Source organism: Diabrotica undecimpunctata, chromosome 3 (assembly GCF_040954645.1).
Source record: "Diabrotica undecimpunctata isolate CICGRU chromosome 3, icDiaUnde3, whole genome shotgun sequence".
NCBI classification, from domain to species: domain Eukaryota; kingdom Metazoa; phylum Arthropoda; class Insecta; order Coleoptera; family Chrysomelidae; genus Diabrotica; species Diabrotica undecimpunctata.
Window position 1 is genome coordinate 60,727,371 of NC_092805.1, and position 18,895 is coordinate 60,746,265.

General features: G+C 31.2%; 1 protein-coding gene across 2 annotated transcripts in view; it reads left to right on the forward strand.

Moving 5' to 3' along the window:
• Positions 1-18,895, forward strand: part of LOC140436846 (arrestin domain-containing protein 3-like) — a 66,311-nt gene that overhangs the window by 34,871 nt on the left and 12,545 nt on the right. For both annotated transcript variants that reach the window (XM_072525983.1, XM_072525982.1), the window contains exon 6: positions 14,897-15,085. In XM_072525983.1, coding sequence (XP_072382084.1) covers positions 14,897-15,085 — 189 coding nt within the window. The remainder of the gene's footprint in view (positions 1-14,896; positions 15,086-18,895) is intronic.

Consider the following 18,895-nt stretch of genomic DNA (forward strand, 5'->3'; position numbering starts at 1 on the left):
TTATAGACATAATTAGAATAGTTGGTCCTAAAAAGGACCGAATTGATAAAAATCATATTGAACGGGTGATTGAAGAATTACCGATTTAACAATTATTCATTACCCAGAGTACGCTCGATTGCGGTGGTCTTATTGTTACTTCAAATTTCGTGAAGGCTTCCACGATGAACTTCATAAAATGACTAATCTTTTACTTTTCAATAAAAATTTAAATTTTACATACTGTTACTTTTAGACGATATTTCGAGTCAGATTTGTTTAGTAATAACTGTACTTAATATATAGTCTCTTTGTGAAATGAGCTTGTAATATCGGTTTACAACACATATATGGATAATAAGAAAATAAACAGGTTAAAATGTGACAACAAACTGCTATATAACAGTACGAGACAATATTCATAAGCTATCAGCTGTAAAAGTCATTGCCTTTTTTCCTGTCGTATCATATTTTAGCATATCATATTTTGAGTGAAATTGATCCTAAATTCGTCTAATAATATTAAGTTTTTAAAACAGTTGTGTTTTTATGCTCATTCGTTCACCTTTTGTAAAGCAGTCTGTGTAAATATAAGGGATTTATATAATCTTTTCATTTCGTACTCTTTTCGTTTCATAATTATAGTTTTCTTGCTTTTATTTTCTATGGTAATACATATACATACCCAATTCAAAAGGGTGAAAATCAGCGAGTTCTAAATTGAACATAAACATTATTCTCTCTTTCTCCCTATACCTTATATAAAGATCATCGTCATCGTATAGTCCGAACGCAACAAGATTCTATTGCCTTTTCTTGTTTTTTTTTCTCCTCATTCCTATTGAAAATAAAGCCACGTAAATTCCGTTTATAAAAGTTATGTCAATATTTCTGAAGTGCCTTTCCTTGGATAATTTTTTTTAAGCCCAGTTCGTTTGATTACATGTAATTGATTTGATATTCCACAATAGATAAGTATTGATTGTAGGTAGGATAGCAGGTGTTGATAAATATAATGGGTCGGTAGGTAGTCTCATTATTCCTAAATCTGACCATATGTTACCTCCTCCTTCATTTGTGAAAGTCTTAAAGGCATTTTTTCTCTTGGGGCATCCTCCCAATTTAACTTGGCAATGCTTATTATAGAGTCTTTGGATAAAGCCAGCGCAACTTTAGCACTGAGATTTAGTTTCTTGTACGACGTTGCTATCTTTATATATGTGTTTGACCTTGTAACTAGGAAAATACCTCTGCTGGCTTTTCCAGCAATCCTGGTCTAATTAATACGTTCTCGTCACGTATCCACACATTAGCACTGGTTTGATCACTATTTTATATAAAATATCCTGATTTTGGAGATTCGAATTATACTTCTGGATTTAAATTGCCAAACTTAAATGGAGCTTCGCGGGATCAGACTGCTAGACAAAAAGACCAACGTTGGAATACTACAATACAACTTTGGAGACCTTACGAAAGTAAACGACCAAGAGGAAGACCACAGATGAGATGGGTTGATGATATTAAAAGAATAGCTGGAACAAATTGGAAATATGTTGCTCAGGATAGAGACCGATGGAAGGAGTTAAGAGAGGCCTATGTCCAAACGTGAACGACACAAGGCTAAGAAGAAGAAGAAGATGCTTTTTAGCAAGTTGGTACTTGCTCTTACTTCTAAATTGACAGATCAGCTGTTTAACTGCCTGTACTGAACTTTCTTCTTTATTTTGCAAATATATATATGAAAACTAATAAAACTCTGGCATGCCGTTGATTAAAATATTGGATACCCTATACTATTGAATCAACGGAAATACTAAGATCACACGGGGAGAATATTATGGGTTATTTCTGGTTTCGTAATAATTTACACTGAAATTACTAACAAGAGAGTGCTCTCACTTCCACATGTCCAAATTGATATATAGTACCAACCAGAGCTGAAAGTATCTTTAGTAAAAAGATAAAAAAAGTATCTAAGATACTAAAAGTATCTTAGATACTTTTATTTAAGATACTTTTTGGTTCATTTAAAAGTTACTTTTACTTTAGATACTTCTTAAAAGTATCTAGTATCTTTTATCTTTAAAAGTATCTTTAGATACTAAAAGTATCTTAGATACAAAAAAGTATCTTAGATACAAAAAAGTATCTTAGATACTTACTCAGGACCTGAGAAATAGATACTTTTTATGATCCGACAAGCTTCGACCTGTCGCGCCGGCCGTAGCGGGAGAGACGATGTGTATTGTTCTTTGCATCCCGCCCGCCGGCCCGCAGCATTATCCGTTTATCTCGTTGGGCGTGACTCGTTGGAATTCCATGTTCGATGCTCTGAACCAGATTCTTAAGTCTAAAGAAAAACTGGAATCTCTATACGAAAAATTAAATTTTGCAAAACAAGATCGGCTCAGAGATACTGATCTAAATTATTTAGCAGAATTATGCCAAATACTAAAACCGTTTGCTTTGGCACTTGACATTCTTCAAGGCGAACAAAATATGTACTACGGTTTCCTTCTACCATCAATCGTAAGCTTGTTTGTTAAAATTGAAAAGCTTAAAACCAATAAGTTTAAATATGTGGAACCTATTTTGAACGCTCTGACAGTATCTTTAAACTCCAGATTTGAAAAACTTCTTAAGTTGACTAACCAATCTGCAATAATTGCTGCAGTTATTAATCCTTTATTTAAAACACGTTAGCTTACTGCATTTCGAGGAATCAGGAATATCGAAAATGACCTTAGTGAAATTAAGGATTTGGTAATTACAGAAGCTATAAAAATTATGAAGGAATATGAGGAACAATTAAAACAATTTGATGTAAGTACAAATAACATTACTACTGTAATGAAAAGTAACAAAATGCAAAACGACTTCTTTGAATTTGATATTAACTCCGAAGACTCCGATCTTCAAACGCAAAACGAAAACACTGGCTATACTGATTTAGATTATAAACGACAAGCTGAGCTGCAACTATTACAATATTTGGCCGATTCTGAAACCAACATACAAATGTTAAAAAAATATAATATTATAGAACAATTATTTAAAAAGTTCAATACGCCATTACCTTCTTCTGCAGCTGTTGAAAGAATGTTTTCTTTTGCAACTTTTATTAATTCACCCCGACGTCATGCCTTGTCTGATCATACTTTTGAAAATTTAGTTTTACTAAAAGCTAGTGGTTATACTAACTAGTTATTAGCTACCAAAATGTTACTATTTTTTATATCCTATCCTATTTTGTTTAAAAATTTAATTATGTTGAATGTTCTGTTTTTAATGCATAATGCATCTTATGCTGTTTTTAACACACGAATTTATGTTTATTTTATATTGTTTTGAAAATTTAATGTTGGATTTTTATTTTCAATACATAGTTATTAGTTTGTAATAACTTAACATCTTTTATTTCTTATCTACCCCAAAGCCCAAAGTATACCATTTCAAAGTACCTGCTGGCTTAAACTAAAATTGTATGATAATTTAAAGGGTTAAAATGATGTTTTTAAAACAAAAGTATCGACAATCTACTGTAGAGTAGTAGAGTACCGAGTATAGTTCATCCCAAACCCTTCTTTCAGTGCGTCACAGTTTATCGAATTCTCTCTAACGCATTAAGCTAGAAGTGACAGAAAAAAACGCGAGTCTGTGATTATTATACATAGAACTTAGAAAATTATATTTCGTTCACGGGTATTTGTATATTAAAGCGAATTCTACTTACGGATATATAATTGGTCGGAGTTTAGAATACGCTAAATAGATATTCAATCAATGATGCGCATAAATATAATTTGACGCAGATGGTCTCGATAGTGACAGTACTTTGACAATGTCAACTGATAAAATGATAATTGTCATTCCAGGATAGTATTTTTAGACATTTTACAGTAAAAATTTAATTTTGTACTTATTGTCATAAAAATATTTTAAATATGCCGAGATATACCGAGAATGAACAAAGACTAATATTAAAATTATTAACTTTATTACCCATTATTTAACTTTATTACCAGTTTCTGCCGTTCGTGAAGTAAGTTTTAAATTATTCTAAAAAATATTCACATTAGTAGTTTAAATACTATACATTTTAGCCATAGTGTTTGTAATAAATAATAATAAATACATAAATAAATCTTAGCTAATTAAGCACTTTCCTTGGAGTGTATAGAATAGGAATTATGACAAACTGCCGTTCCAATATAATGCACAATTAAAATTTTTATACAGGACGGGTCCTCTAATATGTAAATTAAAAAAAAATTGAATTCTTAAAGTTTTTACTCCACATTTTCAAAAAATAACATTTTTACATTTAGCCGATTACGATCCTTCAACTGTCAGATTTAACTAAAATGCCATGCAATAATTCTCGACATTCTTAAAATCCTATATGACGTCAAAATTAGTGACGCACTGAAAGAAGGGTTTGGGACATACTGTACCTTTATATTATACCCTAAAAGTATCTTAGTTACTATAATACAAAAGTATCTTACATACTTAAAAGTATCTTAGATACTTAAAAGTATCTTAGATACTCAAAAGTATCTTAGATACTTGAAAGTATCTAAGATATTTTTACTCTAAATACTTTTCCGGTATTTTGTATCTTTTTGATACTTTCACAAAAAAGTATCTTAGATACTTAGTATCTTAAGATACTTTTTGCCTCAAGTATCTTAAAAGTATCTAGATACTTTTAAAAAGTATCTTTTACAGCTCTGGTACCAACAGATGCTAGTTATATACCATCAGTACTAATAAAATAGAAACTATCAAATTAATGTCAATTTCTTTGAATAATCAAAATAATCGAAAATATATACCAAAACAACACAATAAAAGTAAAAGTAGAAGAAGAACTAACCGACCCTATTGAAGCTAGCAATATTTAGCTTCAACTAGCAATTTAAATTAAAGGACCAATTTGACAAAAATCATATTAAAGGGGTGACTGAAGAATTAGCCGATTAATTAATTCATCATTACCCTGGATATGCCCGATTGTGGTGGTCTTCTTAGTACTTAAATTTTCGTAAAGGCTCGTTCTTTCAACCCCATAAGTAATGCCTAATGTTTTACTTTTTATTCAAAATTTAAATTTTATTCATTATTTTCTCTAAACACTCTGTCCTCTGCTATTCTACAATAATATGACTGATTCATTTTCTCTTTCTTGCAGCTATTTTAATATATATCCTGTGTATCTTTTTCTTCTTCTTCTTCTTCTTCTTTTTATATAGACATGACTCTGTCTGTTTTTCAATGTGCCTCCAGTAAGTTGCCGTTCCATGGTTTTCGTGGTCTTCCTACTGATCGTCTTCCTATTGGGTAACCTTCTCTTGCCATCTCTAATACTCTATTTGTTGTCATTCGACTTATATGATCGTTTCATTCTACTCTTCTATTTCTTAACCAGTTCTTGATGTTCTCCACCTTGCATCTACGTCGTATATCTGTACTTCTAGCTCTGTCCCATGGTGTCTTACCATCAATTTTTCTAAGTGTTTTATCTCTGCTGCTTCTATGTGTTCTATGACCTGTGTCAGGTCTTGTTTCTGCTGCGTATGTCATTATTGGTCTGATAACTGTTTTGTAAATTCTGCCTTTGGTTTCTTTCCCGATATTTTTATTTCTTCATATTTTTCATTTAGGCAGCCCGCGTCTCTGTTTGCTCTATTCAGTGGATCTTCCACATCAGTTTCGAGCTTTCCGTAGCTAGATAATGTGATACCTAGATATTTAAACTCCATCACTTGTTCTATTAGCTGACCTTCCAGCTCCAATTAAGATCTTAGTAAACTTGCTGTTATAACCATGCATGTTGTCTCTTTTGGAGAAATTAACATGTTAAATTTTCTGGCGGTTATATGAAATTGGTGTAGCATACGTTGTAAATCATCTTCACTTTGAAAGAATAGTATTGCGTCGTCTGCATAGCAGATTATTTTAATTTGTTTTTCTCCCATTTGGTATCCTCTTTTATTTCTTACTTTTTTATTATTTCATCCATAATTTGGTTGAACAATAGCGGACTCAGGGAATCTCCCTGTCTTATCTCATTGCCAGCTTCAATAGGGTCGGTTAGTTCTTCTTCTTCTTTTACTTTTATTGTGTTGTTTTGGTATATATTTTCGATTGTTTTGATTATTCAATAAAATTGACATTAATTTGATAGTTTCCATTTTATTAGTACTGATGGTATATAACTAGCATATGTTGGTACTATATATCAATTTGAACATGTGGAAGTGAGAGCACTCTCTTGTTAGTAATTTCAGTGTAAATTATTACGAAACCAGAAATAACCCATAATATTCTCCCCGTGTGATCTTAGTATTTCCGTTGATTCAATAGTATAGGGTATCCAATATTTTAATCAACGGTAAGCCAGAGTTTTATTAGTTTTCATATATATATATTTGCAAAATGAAGAAGAAAGTTCAGTACAGGCAGTTAAACAGCTGCTCTGTCAATTTAGAAGTAAGAGCAAGTACCAACTTGCTGAAAAGCATCTTCTTCTTCTTAGCCTTGTGTCGTCCACGTTTGGACATAGGCCTCTCCCAACTCCTTCCATCGGTCTCTATCCTGAGCAACATATTTCCAATTTGTTCCGGCTATTCTTTTAATATCATCAACCCATCTCATCTGTGGTCTTCCTCTTGGTCGTTTACTTTCGTAAGGTCTCCAATGCTGTATTGTAGTATTCCAACGTTGTTCTTTTTGTCTAGCAGTCTGGCCCGCGAAGCTCCATTTAAGTTTGGCAATTTTTGTCGCTATGTTCTCGACTTTTGTTTTTGATCTTACCCAGTCGCTCCTCTTTTTATTTGACAGTCGTATACCTAACATTGCTCTTTCCATTGTTCTTTCTGTTGTGGCTAGTTTATTCATGTTTGCCTTGGTTAGGGTCTAGGTTTGCATTCCATATGTCATGATAGGAAGGATGTATTGGTTGAGCACTTTGCTCCTCAAGTATTGGGGTATTTTGCGGTTCTTAAGCATCCAACTAAGTTTTCCAAATCCTGCCCATGCTAGTCTTGCTCTTCTAGTAATTTCCGCACTTTGGTTCTCTTTGTCAAGTCTCAGGATTTGGCCTAGGTAGATTTACCTTTTGGCCTGAAAAGCATACCAAACACAAAAGGGATAATAAAATGTACTGCACAAACTATTGCGATATAAGATATATATATATATATAAGCTATATATCTGTTAATTATTAGGATATACAGTATTTTTTCTAATACACCTGGAACGATTGAGTGAATAGGTGAACTATCAAATAGGAGGCTATTAGTGTAGAATTAGAAAAACTAATAAATCGTTGATCAATTATTTACTATTAGGCAGTTAATGAGAATTGTTGGGAATACAAAAAAAACATTAAACTAGTTATTTATAGATTTTAAACAAACACATGATATAATCATAAGAATAAAACTATGAAATACCATTGTAGAACTAGGCTTACCTAAGAAACTAATTAATTTAACAAGGAGTAATCTCAGAGATTTCAAGGAAAACTGTCGACTTATTTTCAAATGTACTGCAAAGTGCTTTAAAAAATTTAAACGAATTAGCGTAACATCTGTTTTGAAAACTAAATATTATGAGACGAATTGGGGATATTATATTACACAAACTAAACCGCTTGCCTACAAAAAATATCAGGAAAATATGATACGGCGAAAACGACTAATGACTTTACAGCTAATTGCCACATAAGTATCAATGTAACTATAGCTCACAAAATGGGTTCAATTACATTGCAATTTTTAAATTTTTCGTAATAAAATGAAGTGATTGATTGTTGTTTTGAAAAGGTAAGTTGTTTTTTATTTTTGTATTCCTATCATCCGATATTGTAATATCAACAACATTTTTCATAATATATTCTGAAATGCGCTTTCTATTACTGATAACGAACAAAAGTTTTTTTAACTTCTCGTTAATATAATTATGTACGAATTTAGATTTTTATCTTGTTCTTACTATAGTGCTAAAGCACAAATGAATTTATAGTCTACCGTATTTTTTCCTAGTGGTCATAGTTTTTAATTGTAGTATAGCTTATGTGTTTATAATAACTAGCACATAGAAAATAATAAAATTTTGTAGCCTGTGCTTTATGTTTATTATCCTTTATTGTATTGGAACATCTAGAAGTATAGTAATACATTTTAATTGTTGAACAAAAGAGAAAATAAAAACACTTTTTGTGGTGTGCCACTTAACCATACACAAAATCGTACACAAATAGTCAAATGGTAGTAAAAGTTTCCGATATAGGCCGCCAGACGGCAAAGGCATCGCCGCGCTCGATGTCTATACTATGAAATGTTTTTCATATAGTCTTCGGATCAGATTTTTTCAAAACATTAAATTACATCTTTTTGTCTTTCTTTATTTAGGCTAACCGCTACTGTTTTTTTCTTCAGCGTTTCTTCTTAATCTACATTAATGTTATATTTACAATTCTTTCTGGAACGAGCTATAATTTTTCTCAAATAACCATTTTGTGTGGTTTAGTCGCCTTACGGTTTAGCGTGCTTTGGCTCTTTAAAGTCCCTTTTAATATTAATATCGTTTGAGAAATTTTTCCCAGATGACTAAATAAATTTCTTTAACATACAAGAGAGAGGACGTAGAGTAGGGCATAACGTAACTTAGATGTTGAATGAAAACTGCAAATTGCTGCTTATATTGATAAATACCACTCCTCATACCTAATATCTTTTGTACCCATCTTTGCTGTGTTGGGCAAGATTTAGTATTGGTGACGTACATGATCTTTCCTGTCTATAGCAACTTTTGTCTTTTAATTTGAGTTTTTCTTCTGTTTTACCTCTTGAGCAGTATTTTGTAAAGCTGACAAAATAAATATATTGACCGATAGCTTTTGTGGTCGTTGGAGTTTTTGCCAGGTTTAAGCAAGGCAACAACTTTGTCTTTGCTTTGTTTGTCTGAAGACTTTGGATATCAGTAACTGTTGTATTTTTGGTCCAAATTTTATAATAAGCTTTGTGCTCAGATCTTCAGTCAGTGCCGTACTATTCTTCATTATATACGTAGATAGTGGATCCAAGCTCAACATCGTTAAACGGTTCCTTCAGCTGACTGGTTTTGTCCTCTCTCATTTTAAGTTTTTCTTTGCTTTAGCACTTTTACATTTATTATGTGATTTTCAGCGATCAGCTTAATACCAAATACACTATTTTTTGCTCTCTATGTATTTTCTGCACTAGAAATACGTCACATTTGTGCTAAGCGCATATGTCTGATAAGGTTAAGTAAAGTAAAGTGTCTTTATCTCTAGATATGCCCTTAATATTTATAGACATTATTAGAATAATTGATCCTAAAAAGGACCGATTTGACAAAAATCATATTGACCGGGTGATTCTGATTAGCCGATTAATTAATTATTCATTACCCAGGGTACAACTGATTACGGTGGTCTTATTTGTACTCAAATTTTCGTAAAGGCTTTTCTTTTGAACCCCATAAGAAATGGCTAATTAACTTTTCATTAAAAATAATTTTACACACTGTTACTTTTAGACGATATTTCGAATCAGATTTGTATAGTAATAAGTATAGTTAATATGGAGTCTCTTTGTGAAAAGTAAATGAGTTTGTAATATCGGTCACAACTCATAGGTATATGAATGATAAGGACATAAACGGTTAAAATAAGTGCACAGAATTTTAACTAAATATATCGGCGCCATTGTTTAGGAGATGGATTTATCCCAGAGATTAAAGGTTAAATGTATATTCCAGGTTCTATCTACGTATTTTCATTACTAAAAAAGTATATTTAAAATAAAGGCCTTAAGATATATTTAGATTCTATGGAAATTAGAATCTATGGAAATTAGCAAATTAAAAAATACATACATAATTATTCTGAATGACAAAATTGAGACAAACAGTTGCCCCAAGTATTGTTTATATTGTAAAGGTTATCGTCATAGTATAGTCAGAACGCAACAAGGTTCTATTGGATTTTCTGCTTTTTGTCTCCTCATTCCTATTGAAAACTTAGCCACGTAAATAACGTTTTAAAAATATATATCAATATTTCTGTAGTGCCTTTCCTAAGATAACTTTTTTTAAGCCTACTTCGTTTGACTACATGTAATGGATTTGATAGTTCCCAACAGATAAGTATTGCTTGTAGGTTGGATAGCAGTTGGTTGTACAGGCATGTGTTGATAAATATGATGGGGCGGTAGGTAGTCCCATTATTCCTAAATCTGACCATATGTTACCTCCCCTGTTGATTCGTGGACGTCCTAAGGGCATTTTTTCTCTCGGGGCATTCTCCCAGTTTAACTTGGCAATGCAGTTATTAGAAAGCCTTTGGATGTAGCCAGCGTAACTTTGGCGTTGAGATTTAGTCTCTTGTATGACGTTGCTATCTTTATATATCTGTTAGACCTTGGCATTAGTTCCGGTTCGGTATTGGTTAGTATTCGGACCTTTGTAAGTTGGAAAATAGATCTGATGGCTTTTCTAGTAATCCTGATCTAATTAATACCTAAGTTTTACTTACATTGTTTTGTCAGCGTTCTCGTCACATTTTCAGTCAATAGCACTGGTTTAATCCCTGTTTTATATATCCTGATTTTAGGGATTTGTATTAGACTTCTGGATTTAAAAGTGTTATGTGGGTTATATTTACATCAGTTAGCTACCTGAATATATACCCTAATTTAATAATAAATATCTGGGAGCTTACATCAACAAAGAATTAGATTCAGACTAAGACTAAATGGCAAGGACAGCGTTCTTAAAATTCAAGCAATTGTTCTGTGACAAAAATCTTAATACTGCGCTGAGACTGAGGTTTGTTGAATGTTACGTCTGGTCTCAACTATTGTACGGAGTAGAAATATGGACAGTAAAAGCGCAAATAGTTAGGAAGCTTCAAGCCTTTGAATTTTAGATATACCTGGAACACATACTAAGGAATATAAAGTCTTCTGCAGGCCATCATGCAGGGTAGAGTCGATGGCAAAAAGGGAATAGGTAGAAAGAGGAAGTCATGGCTGCGAAATATTCGTGACTGGACAAACATGACTGTAGACGAATTATTCCACGTTGCAAAAGACAGAGATACTTTTAGAAATGTGGTCGCCAACCTCCGTTAATGGGGACGGCATAGGAAGAAAAATAATGATACGCTAAAAAAAAAACAGAGATGAAGATAGGCGCCAAGAAACTCTGTGTTATAAAACAGTTGAATAAAATACAGATTCTCGATTCAAATATTCAAAAATTTAATGAACAGCTTACTAAAATAGAAATAACGTCTATTTAAAATGCAATTCATTAATGGCTCAAGGTACAAAGCAGTCCTAGCATCTGCTAATGATATTGATCTTATAAGAAACTCTCTCCGCAAACGACATCTTCAACAAAGTGAAGAGAGCACGAAAAATGTTTTACTTAAAATCAACAAAATAAAAACCAAATACAAGCGAATCAACAGAAGAAAGCAATTCAATACAGAGCATAATTCACTTAAGACCTATTTTAATACATGAATGCGAATCATGGACAATGACTAAAACAAATAAGGAAGAACTCCGAATATTTGAAAGAAAAATAATAAGAAAACTTTTTAACCTCATTATCATATTGCTACAAATCCGTATAGAATAAGAACACATACTAAATAAAGAAAGCTCTTATAAATATATTGTTTAGGAAAATAAATCGCTTAAGGTAGATCAGACACATGCATAGACGCCAAGATGTCAAACTTGGTTAAAAAACGTAAACTAATTTTTGAAACCAAATTCAGTATTTTGCTTTAATCTGTGCCTTCTAAGAATTGCAAAGAAAAACAGACGTTGATAAAACTGTTTGTTATTAGAGACATGGGGAATCTAAAAATTGCATTCCACAACATATCTCCTCAACTAAGCAAAAATCCTTAACGAATTGGTTTCTAGTACTCGTACAGAGTATATCGGAATAAAAGGAAAAAGACAGTTAAGCAAGAAGAAAAGTGCAAGCATTTACGTTTTAAGGGTGAAAGGATGTGCGTCCCATTTTTAGCTGACAAGCTTGCGGAGCATACTATTTCTGGTCCTTAGTTTGCCTTTTAGTTTTAAACAAGATTCTGTGATTGACAACGTGCGATATAAACTATCTACAAGGTATTTATAGGAAATTCAGAGTTCAAGGATTTCATCACACTATTGGATCAGTTTTGTGAAAGCGCCTGTGTTGGGAAAATTGAAGGAGCGTTCCTAAGATTTTCGGGGTTTGGCTTAAAATTAAATCGTAGTTCATTTTTATTATATTTAAGGCATCTACTAGATTTTTTTCCACTCCAGCAACAAAAGTTTTTGGTTGTGCAATGTATGGTCTACATGAAAATCCTAGTATCTACTGGTATCTGTTGATCATTTGTGTAAATATAATACAGTGTAGGTGCCATTACGCTACCCCAAGCGAGACCGTTTGTCTGCGTTCTCCATATTACCATTGAATGATACGAAAAATCTTCTGTTCTGTAGATATACGCGAATAAAACGATGTTTACAGTTTGTCATACAGTTTTTGGAGAAATGTCCTCTAATTTAATGTGTCGTAGGCGGCATTTAGATTGACAAATACCACCCCTGATACCTGATATCTTTCGTACCCGTTGTTGCTTTTTGCAACAACGGATACGTTATTACGTACGTTATAAGTATTACGAATAAAAATAAATAAGCAAGAAGAATATAAGTGAACCATATTTAAAATAAGTGACAGAAAAAAGAATATTATATATACATTTACTTCTAAATTAAAAATAAAATACTCGTATGCCTGATAACGAAAGATACAAAATTTACAAGCGACAAGGTATTTTTTAAAACAACCGAACATATTATATGTAATAATTGTAATAGATATGTTGGCTATAATCAAATTACCATAAAGTCACCGAAATATTTTATCTGAGTAATGACTCACTACTGATTGCTACGTTACGTTATACGATACATTTATAGTTAAAAGCGAAATTAGGTGTTATGCCTCCTTATTATTTTAGTATCTGTTACAAGTTACATACTAAAGTATTATAGTAAGATATTGAATTCCCTACATTTAAAAATTGAAATATTGAAATTAGACAGTAAAAAATTATAATTTTAAGATTGATTTACAAATTATTATAATTTAAATTTTACTACTTTATGAAACAAATATTGTACATTATAAAACGTAGCAATCGAAACATCGGAACGTACATTTATATAATAAATTTTTCAGTGTCAATGCATTAAAAAAATACTAATACATAAAAATTGCCTTTTCCAATCTTATAACAGACACTAACTTAAGTTTAAAAAAATTAAAGCAAGTAATATAAATTACCACCATAAAATATTTAACTACATTAACCAAGTATTTGTGAAATTTCGGGATGACTAAATTGATTGATATTTAAATAAATTTTAAGTTCCAAAACGTACCTGCTGTAAAATTTAAAAATCTACGACTAATCAAATTATTGGCAACATCGGAGGAGTTTAGTTGTGTACGGGGAAGAATACATACGGATCCCAAAAGTGTTTTACCCTATTACGGAGTTCATTTAATCCTACGTGATGGTCGGAGTCTATATAAAGCGCTACCCAGATAATAATATACACGGTGTATATTCTCCTGGAGTTAGTATAATACCGTTTTAGTACGGGGCCCACATTAACCGCTAGATCTATATATATATATATATATATATATATATATATATATATATATATATATATATATATATATATATAGCAGGTTGAATAGCAGAGATTTTATCGGTCAATAATTGGCAAATGAAAGTCGTCAACTACTGTATTGATTTTTCGAATACGTTTCGCTGTTATTTTTAAAAGCATCATCAGTTCACTACAAATAAAAAAGATTTTAGAATATAAGTAAACAACCAAAAGGGTTCATACTTACAAAAACAATTTGTAGGTTTTTTTTATTAAAGATGTTATGAAAACTCTACGATAACTTAACATTAAAGCTTAACAACTAAACAAGTGAAACGAAACAAAAAAATACAAGAAAAACTGTAAGAACACTATTGTTCATTTAATTTTAACCGATGGCTTCATTGGTTAACTGATTTGAACTTCAGTCAAATCCAAATCTAGTAATTCTTCCCGTCGATAAAGGCAATGCCACCGTCATCCTAAACACTTCTTATATTAATAACTCTTAAATCTTATTAATACTCCAGACTACAGACCAATTTCTAATAATCCAATCTGGAGAAAACGACAAAAGCCATTATCAATAAAACCTCTCTTTCAGTTGGCATAAAACAATCTCTATTTCCTCGTGAAAAGTCTTCCAGAATACCTCAAATATATGGTCTACCCAAAATTCATCTGAAACCCGATATTCCTCTACGTCCCATTGTCAGTGCATACAACTGCCAATCGTAACCATCGGCCAAGTACTTGTCAAACCAACATTGCAGTCAAACATTCCAAAACGAATGTGAAATATTCCAGGAAACAAGAAAAAAACAGAGACAATAATAAACAACGTTATAGAGTTTTTAAAGGCTATAGGCATAAAAATATTTAAATTAAAATGTATCTCAAATTATGTCAGTCCTCCTTTTATGTTAGCATGTAGGTAATATTGTAACTTTTTTAACCTTATTATGTATTTTTCCATTGTTGTCGTGTAACCCAGTGGTTCGGAAGACATTATAAAATAAAAAAAATTCTTGGTTATCCAGTTAGGTCATTTAACAGTATGTGCAAAAATATCAAAAAACTAATTGTGGCCGAGTTCTGGCTGTACTACAGCTAAAGAATAATTTGTATTTTATGCTATACATGTAGCAATATATACCTTAACTGTGTTATGATATTTTTCTTTCAGTTAATTACCTGTAGGCAGACGGCATCTGCCGAAGTGAAAACAGTTGAGAACTTAGCGGCAGACATAAATGAAGTTGGAGTAGGAGCCCATGGAGAACATACGTTTACATTACCAGTGCAGTTACCGAGTAGTTTTTCAATTCCAAACTTTACGCAGTGTAAATTGTTTAAAGTAAACTATACATACAAGGTAGGTCGGCCTTCGTTAACATACAAAACGTGGCAATAATTTGCCTTTTAAGTATAATATATTGAATACATAAAGATAAATAATAAAGCCTCTTATAGTCCTAATAAGAGTGAACAAAAATCTTATTTATGATAATCTGTGATATAGCCCAGGGAAATAAGCTTTTTTCGTGACACTCGTCCGGCCAGGCAACCGACAGTTATTTTGAATAGTATGGACCTCTATAACAAGAGCCTATATGTTTCCTGCAGTCGATTTTTTGTACTTAATTAATTATTAACAAATTAAGATCAAAAAACGAATAAATTTTCGATTTTTTCGTCTATCAGCAAAAAGTAAAGCGTTTTCTAAACGTTCCTATCCTTATTTGTTGCTTGGAAAGTTGCAAAATAAGTCAAAAATTTCGTTTTTTTATCAATTTTAATAACTTTTTTTTAAATAAACTTATAACCTTTATATTACACACAATGTTGGGTCTTGTGGTGCTTAAAATAAGGTTAAGATTCCAAGTCGATCGGTCAAAGAGTTTAAAAGTTATTTAATTTGTTTATCCCAAAATAAATTTTTTTACAAGAATATAAGTTAGTAAATTAAATAGGTATATTAAATATACGGATAGATTCTAAAAGAAGAATATTTATTCTATGAATATTATTTAAAAAAAAATGAGGAAAAAAAATCGGTTGCCTGTAAAGTCGGTTTTACGGGCAAAGATTTTACGTGACAACGTCTTTTTCTCGGTAGAATATTTATTGATATGAATATTATTAAATTGCACAATAGTTGTTTGCAGTTGAAACGCGCTGTTTCTTCTCAATCGACTGAATTACGATTGATTGCAGAGTGATTTAAACTAATAATTTACTTAACACTATCAACATTTGTCAATAGTATTACATAACCTATAAACTCAGTTTCTCAACTTTTGTGTCAATCTAACAATTAATCAATCAATCATAGTTTACGATAATGAAATATTAGTGTACAATTATTTACCTTTATTGTTGTAGTTGTTGTAAATGACGAATCTAAGCACTCCACATTTTCACTACAGACACAGCTGACGATACTTTAACCACACTTGTGAACTTGTATTATGACGCTTTCTCGGTTTTCCAACGCCAAGAACGCTCGAGAAAGACAGAGACACAAGCACGCACCGATTCAACGCGCCTAATTCTCTAGTGCGGCGCGCGCAGCGGACCGATCATGTTTGAGTGGGAGAGAGACGCAAGGCATTCGCCGGTCCGGCGGGCCTCTCTCTCGTTCGGTGACTCATCGTAACAGACGTGAGCGGGCGTTACACTTTTTCATGAGTGACTCCGAGCCACAACCTAATTTAAGACGTTGTCACGTCAATAATTTTAAATATTGCAAAATAATTTGGCAAAAACATGTCAATTCTTTACCTATAAACAATTAGAATTAACTATTGACTACAATAAACTGATTTTTTCATATTTTGACGGCCTGAATTTTTTTACAAATTTAAAAGAAAAAAAAGTTGACCTAGGACACTTTGGGACTAAGTTGGTGCCTTTTTTTATAAATTGATAGTAGCTTCGTTTATAACAATTAAAATATCTAATTAGAGTCATCTGAAAGAACATACTTTAAGGTTTTAACGTGAAAAATTCGAAAAAGATTGCATTTTAATGGAATCATTCACAAAGCTTCAAAATTGTGGTCCTCAAAATTGGTCGGCTTTGAAACGCAGGAGGGGGAAGGAGCTGTTAACTGTATCTCTGTTTCTTGTTTATAGATTTCAATGTTTCTTTTTTAATTTGTATGTAATTTTTGCGTACATTACGAATATGTATTATTTTAATAATTGGGTTGTTAAATAAACCATCCAATTTGTTTAAACAATTTTTTTTTTAGTTTTTATTTTTTTAGGAATATTTGAGGTAATTTTTATTGTAAAAAATAAATATTTATGATAATTATGTAAACAAATTGATATACCGTTGCGTTTTACGCGTGGGTACTTGCAATAAATAGTTAAATAGTTCAAACACAGATGAAATTTTTTATTTGTTGAAAAATTGTTATAAATAAACAGCTTCCCGTGGTAAACTTTGGGTTAACTTTTTTCTGTAATGTTGATTTTATAGCATAATATTCTTTGGATTAAAATAAGATTCATCTTATGGGTAAAAAGTAAGCAATGTGTTTTGAACGTTAAAGTTTAGATGTTTGACAAGTCTATATATCCCGAAACGCAACGGTTTAAATTTGTTCATGAATATTTTAAACTGACCTATGCTATATCAAATCAAAATGTTCTTGTGCATTTTGAACCTATTTTGAAAACTTTCACCTCATATTTTTTGTTTTTTAAATTTGATGTATATCCTATTGAAAACTGAAAAACCTATCCTATTGAAAAACAATTAAAGAATAACGTCTTCGAATAATTCAAATTATTAAAAGAAAGTAATTTTCAAGCAAAACATATTATATATTTTTTTATAATTTGTTAAAAAGTGTTAAATAAATAAATAAAAATAAATAAATAAATAGGTTGACATGAAAATGTTTTCATTAAGATGATTTTTCCATTGATGAAAATCTTTAATTTTTCTTTGAGATTTTTTAGAAGAAATATTAGTAATCACATTATATTAATCATAAATATTTATTTTTTACATTAAAAATTATCTCAAATATTCATAAAAAAAATAAAAACTGAAATAAAAATTGTTTAAACAAATTAGATGGTTTATTTAACAACCTAATTATTTAAATAATTCATATTCGTAATGTACGCAAAAAGTACATACAAATTAAAAAGAAACGTCAAAATCTATAAACAAGAAACAGAGATACAGTTAACAGCGCGTTTCCGCTCCTGCGCTCTCACTAGTTTCAAAGCGGACCACAATTTTGAAGCTTTGTGAACGATTCCATTAAAATGCAATCTTTGAGGTTTTAGGGTTTGACCTTATTAGGGTCATCTTTCAGATGACAGTAATAAGGTCTCTTAATTGTCACTAACTTCGTCCCAAAATGTCCAAGGTAAACTTTTTTTTTTTTTAAAAAAACGTCAGGCTGCCAAAATATGAAAAAATCAATAATTGCAGTCTATGGTTAAAAAGTTATATGTAATTTTTTATAAGCAAAAAATTGACATGTTTTTGCCAAATTATTTTGCAATATTTAAAATTATTTTTCCTCATTTTTTTTTAAATAATATTAATAAAATAAATCTTTTTCTTCTAGAATCTATCCGTATATTTAATATACCTATTTAATTTTCTGACTTATATTGTTGCAAAAAAATTTTATTTGGGATAAACAAATTAAATAACTTTTAAACTCTTTGACGGATCAACGTAAAATTTTGATCTTATTTTAAGCACCACAAGACCCAACATTGTGTGTAATATGAAGGTTATAAGTTTATTTTAAAAAAACTTATTAATATTTATGAAAACCTGAAATTTTTGACTTATTTTGCAATTTTCCAAGCAACAAATAAGGATAGGAACGTTTAGAAAACGCCATTTTGAAGGTTTTTATATGACTTATAAGTTTCTTCTCTTCTCAAATTTGTTTCACACGCTATACTTTTGGCTGATATACGAAAATAGCGAAAATTATTTGTTAATACTTAATTAAGTCCAAAAAATCGAGTGCAGGAAACATATAGGTTCTTGTTGTAGAGGTCCATACTACTCAAAACAACTGTCAGTTGCTTGGCCGGACGAGTTTCACAAACAGGGTACTTTTTTTGCTTATTTCCCTGGTCTAATAGTGTAATATCTTATTCTACTTAGTTGACGCACCAGTCATAAAAATAAGATTAGG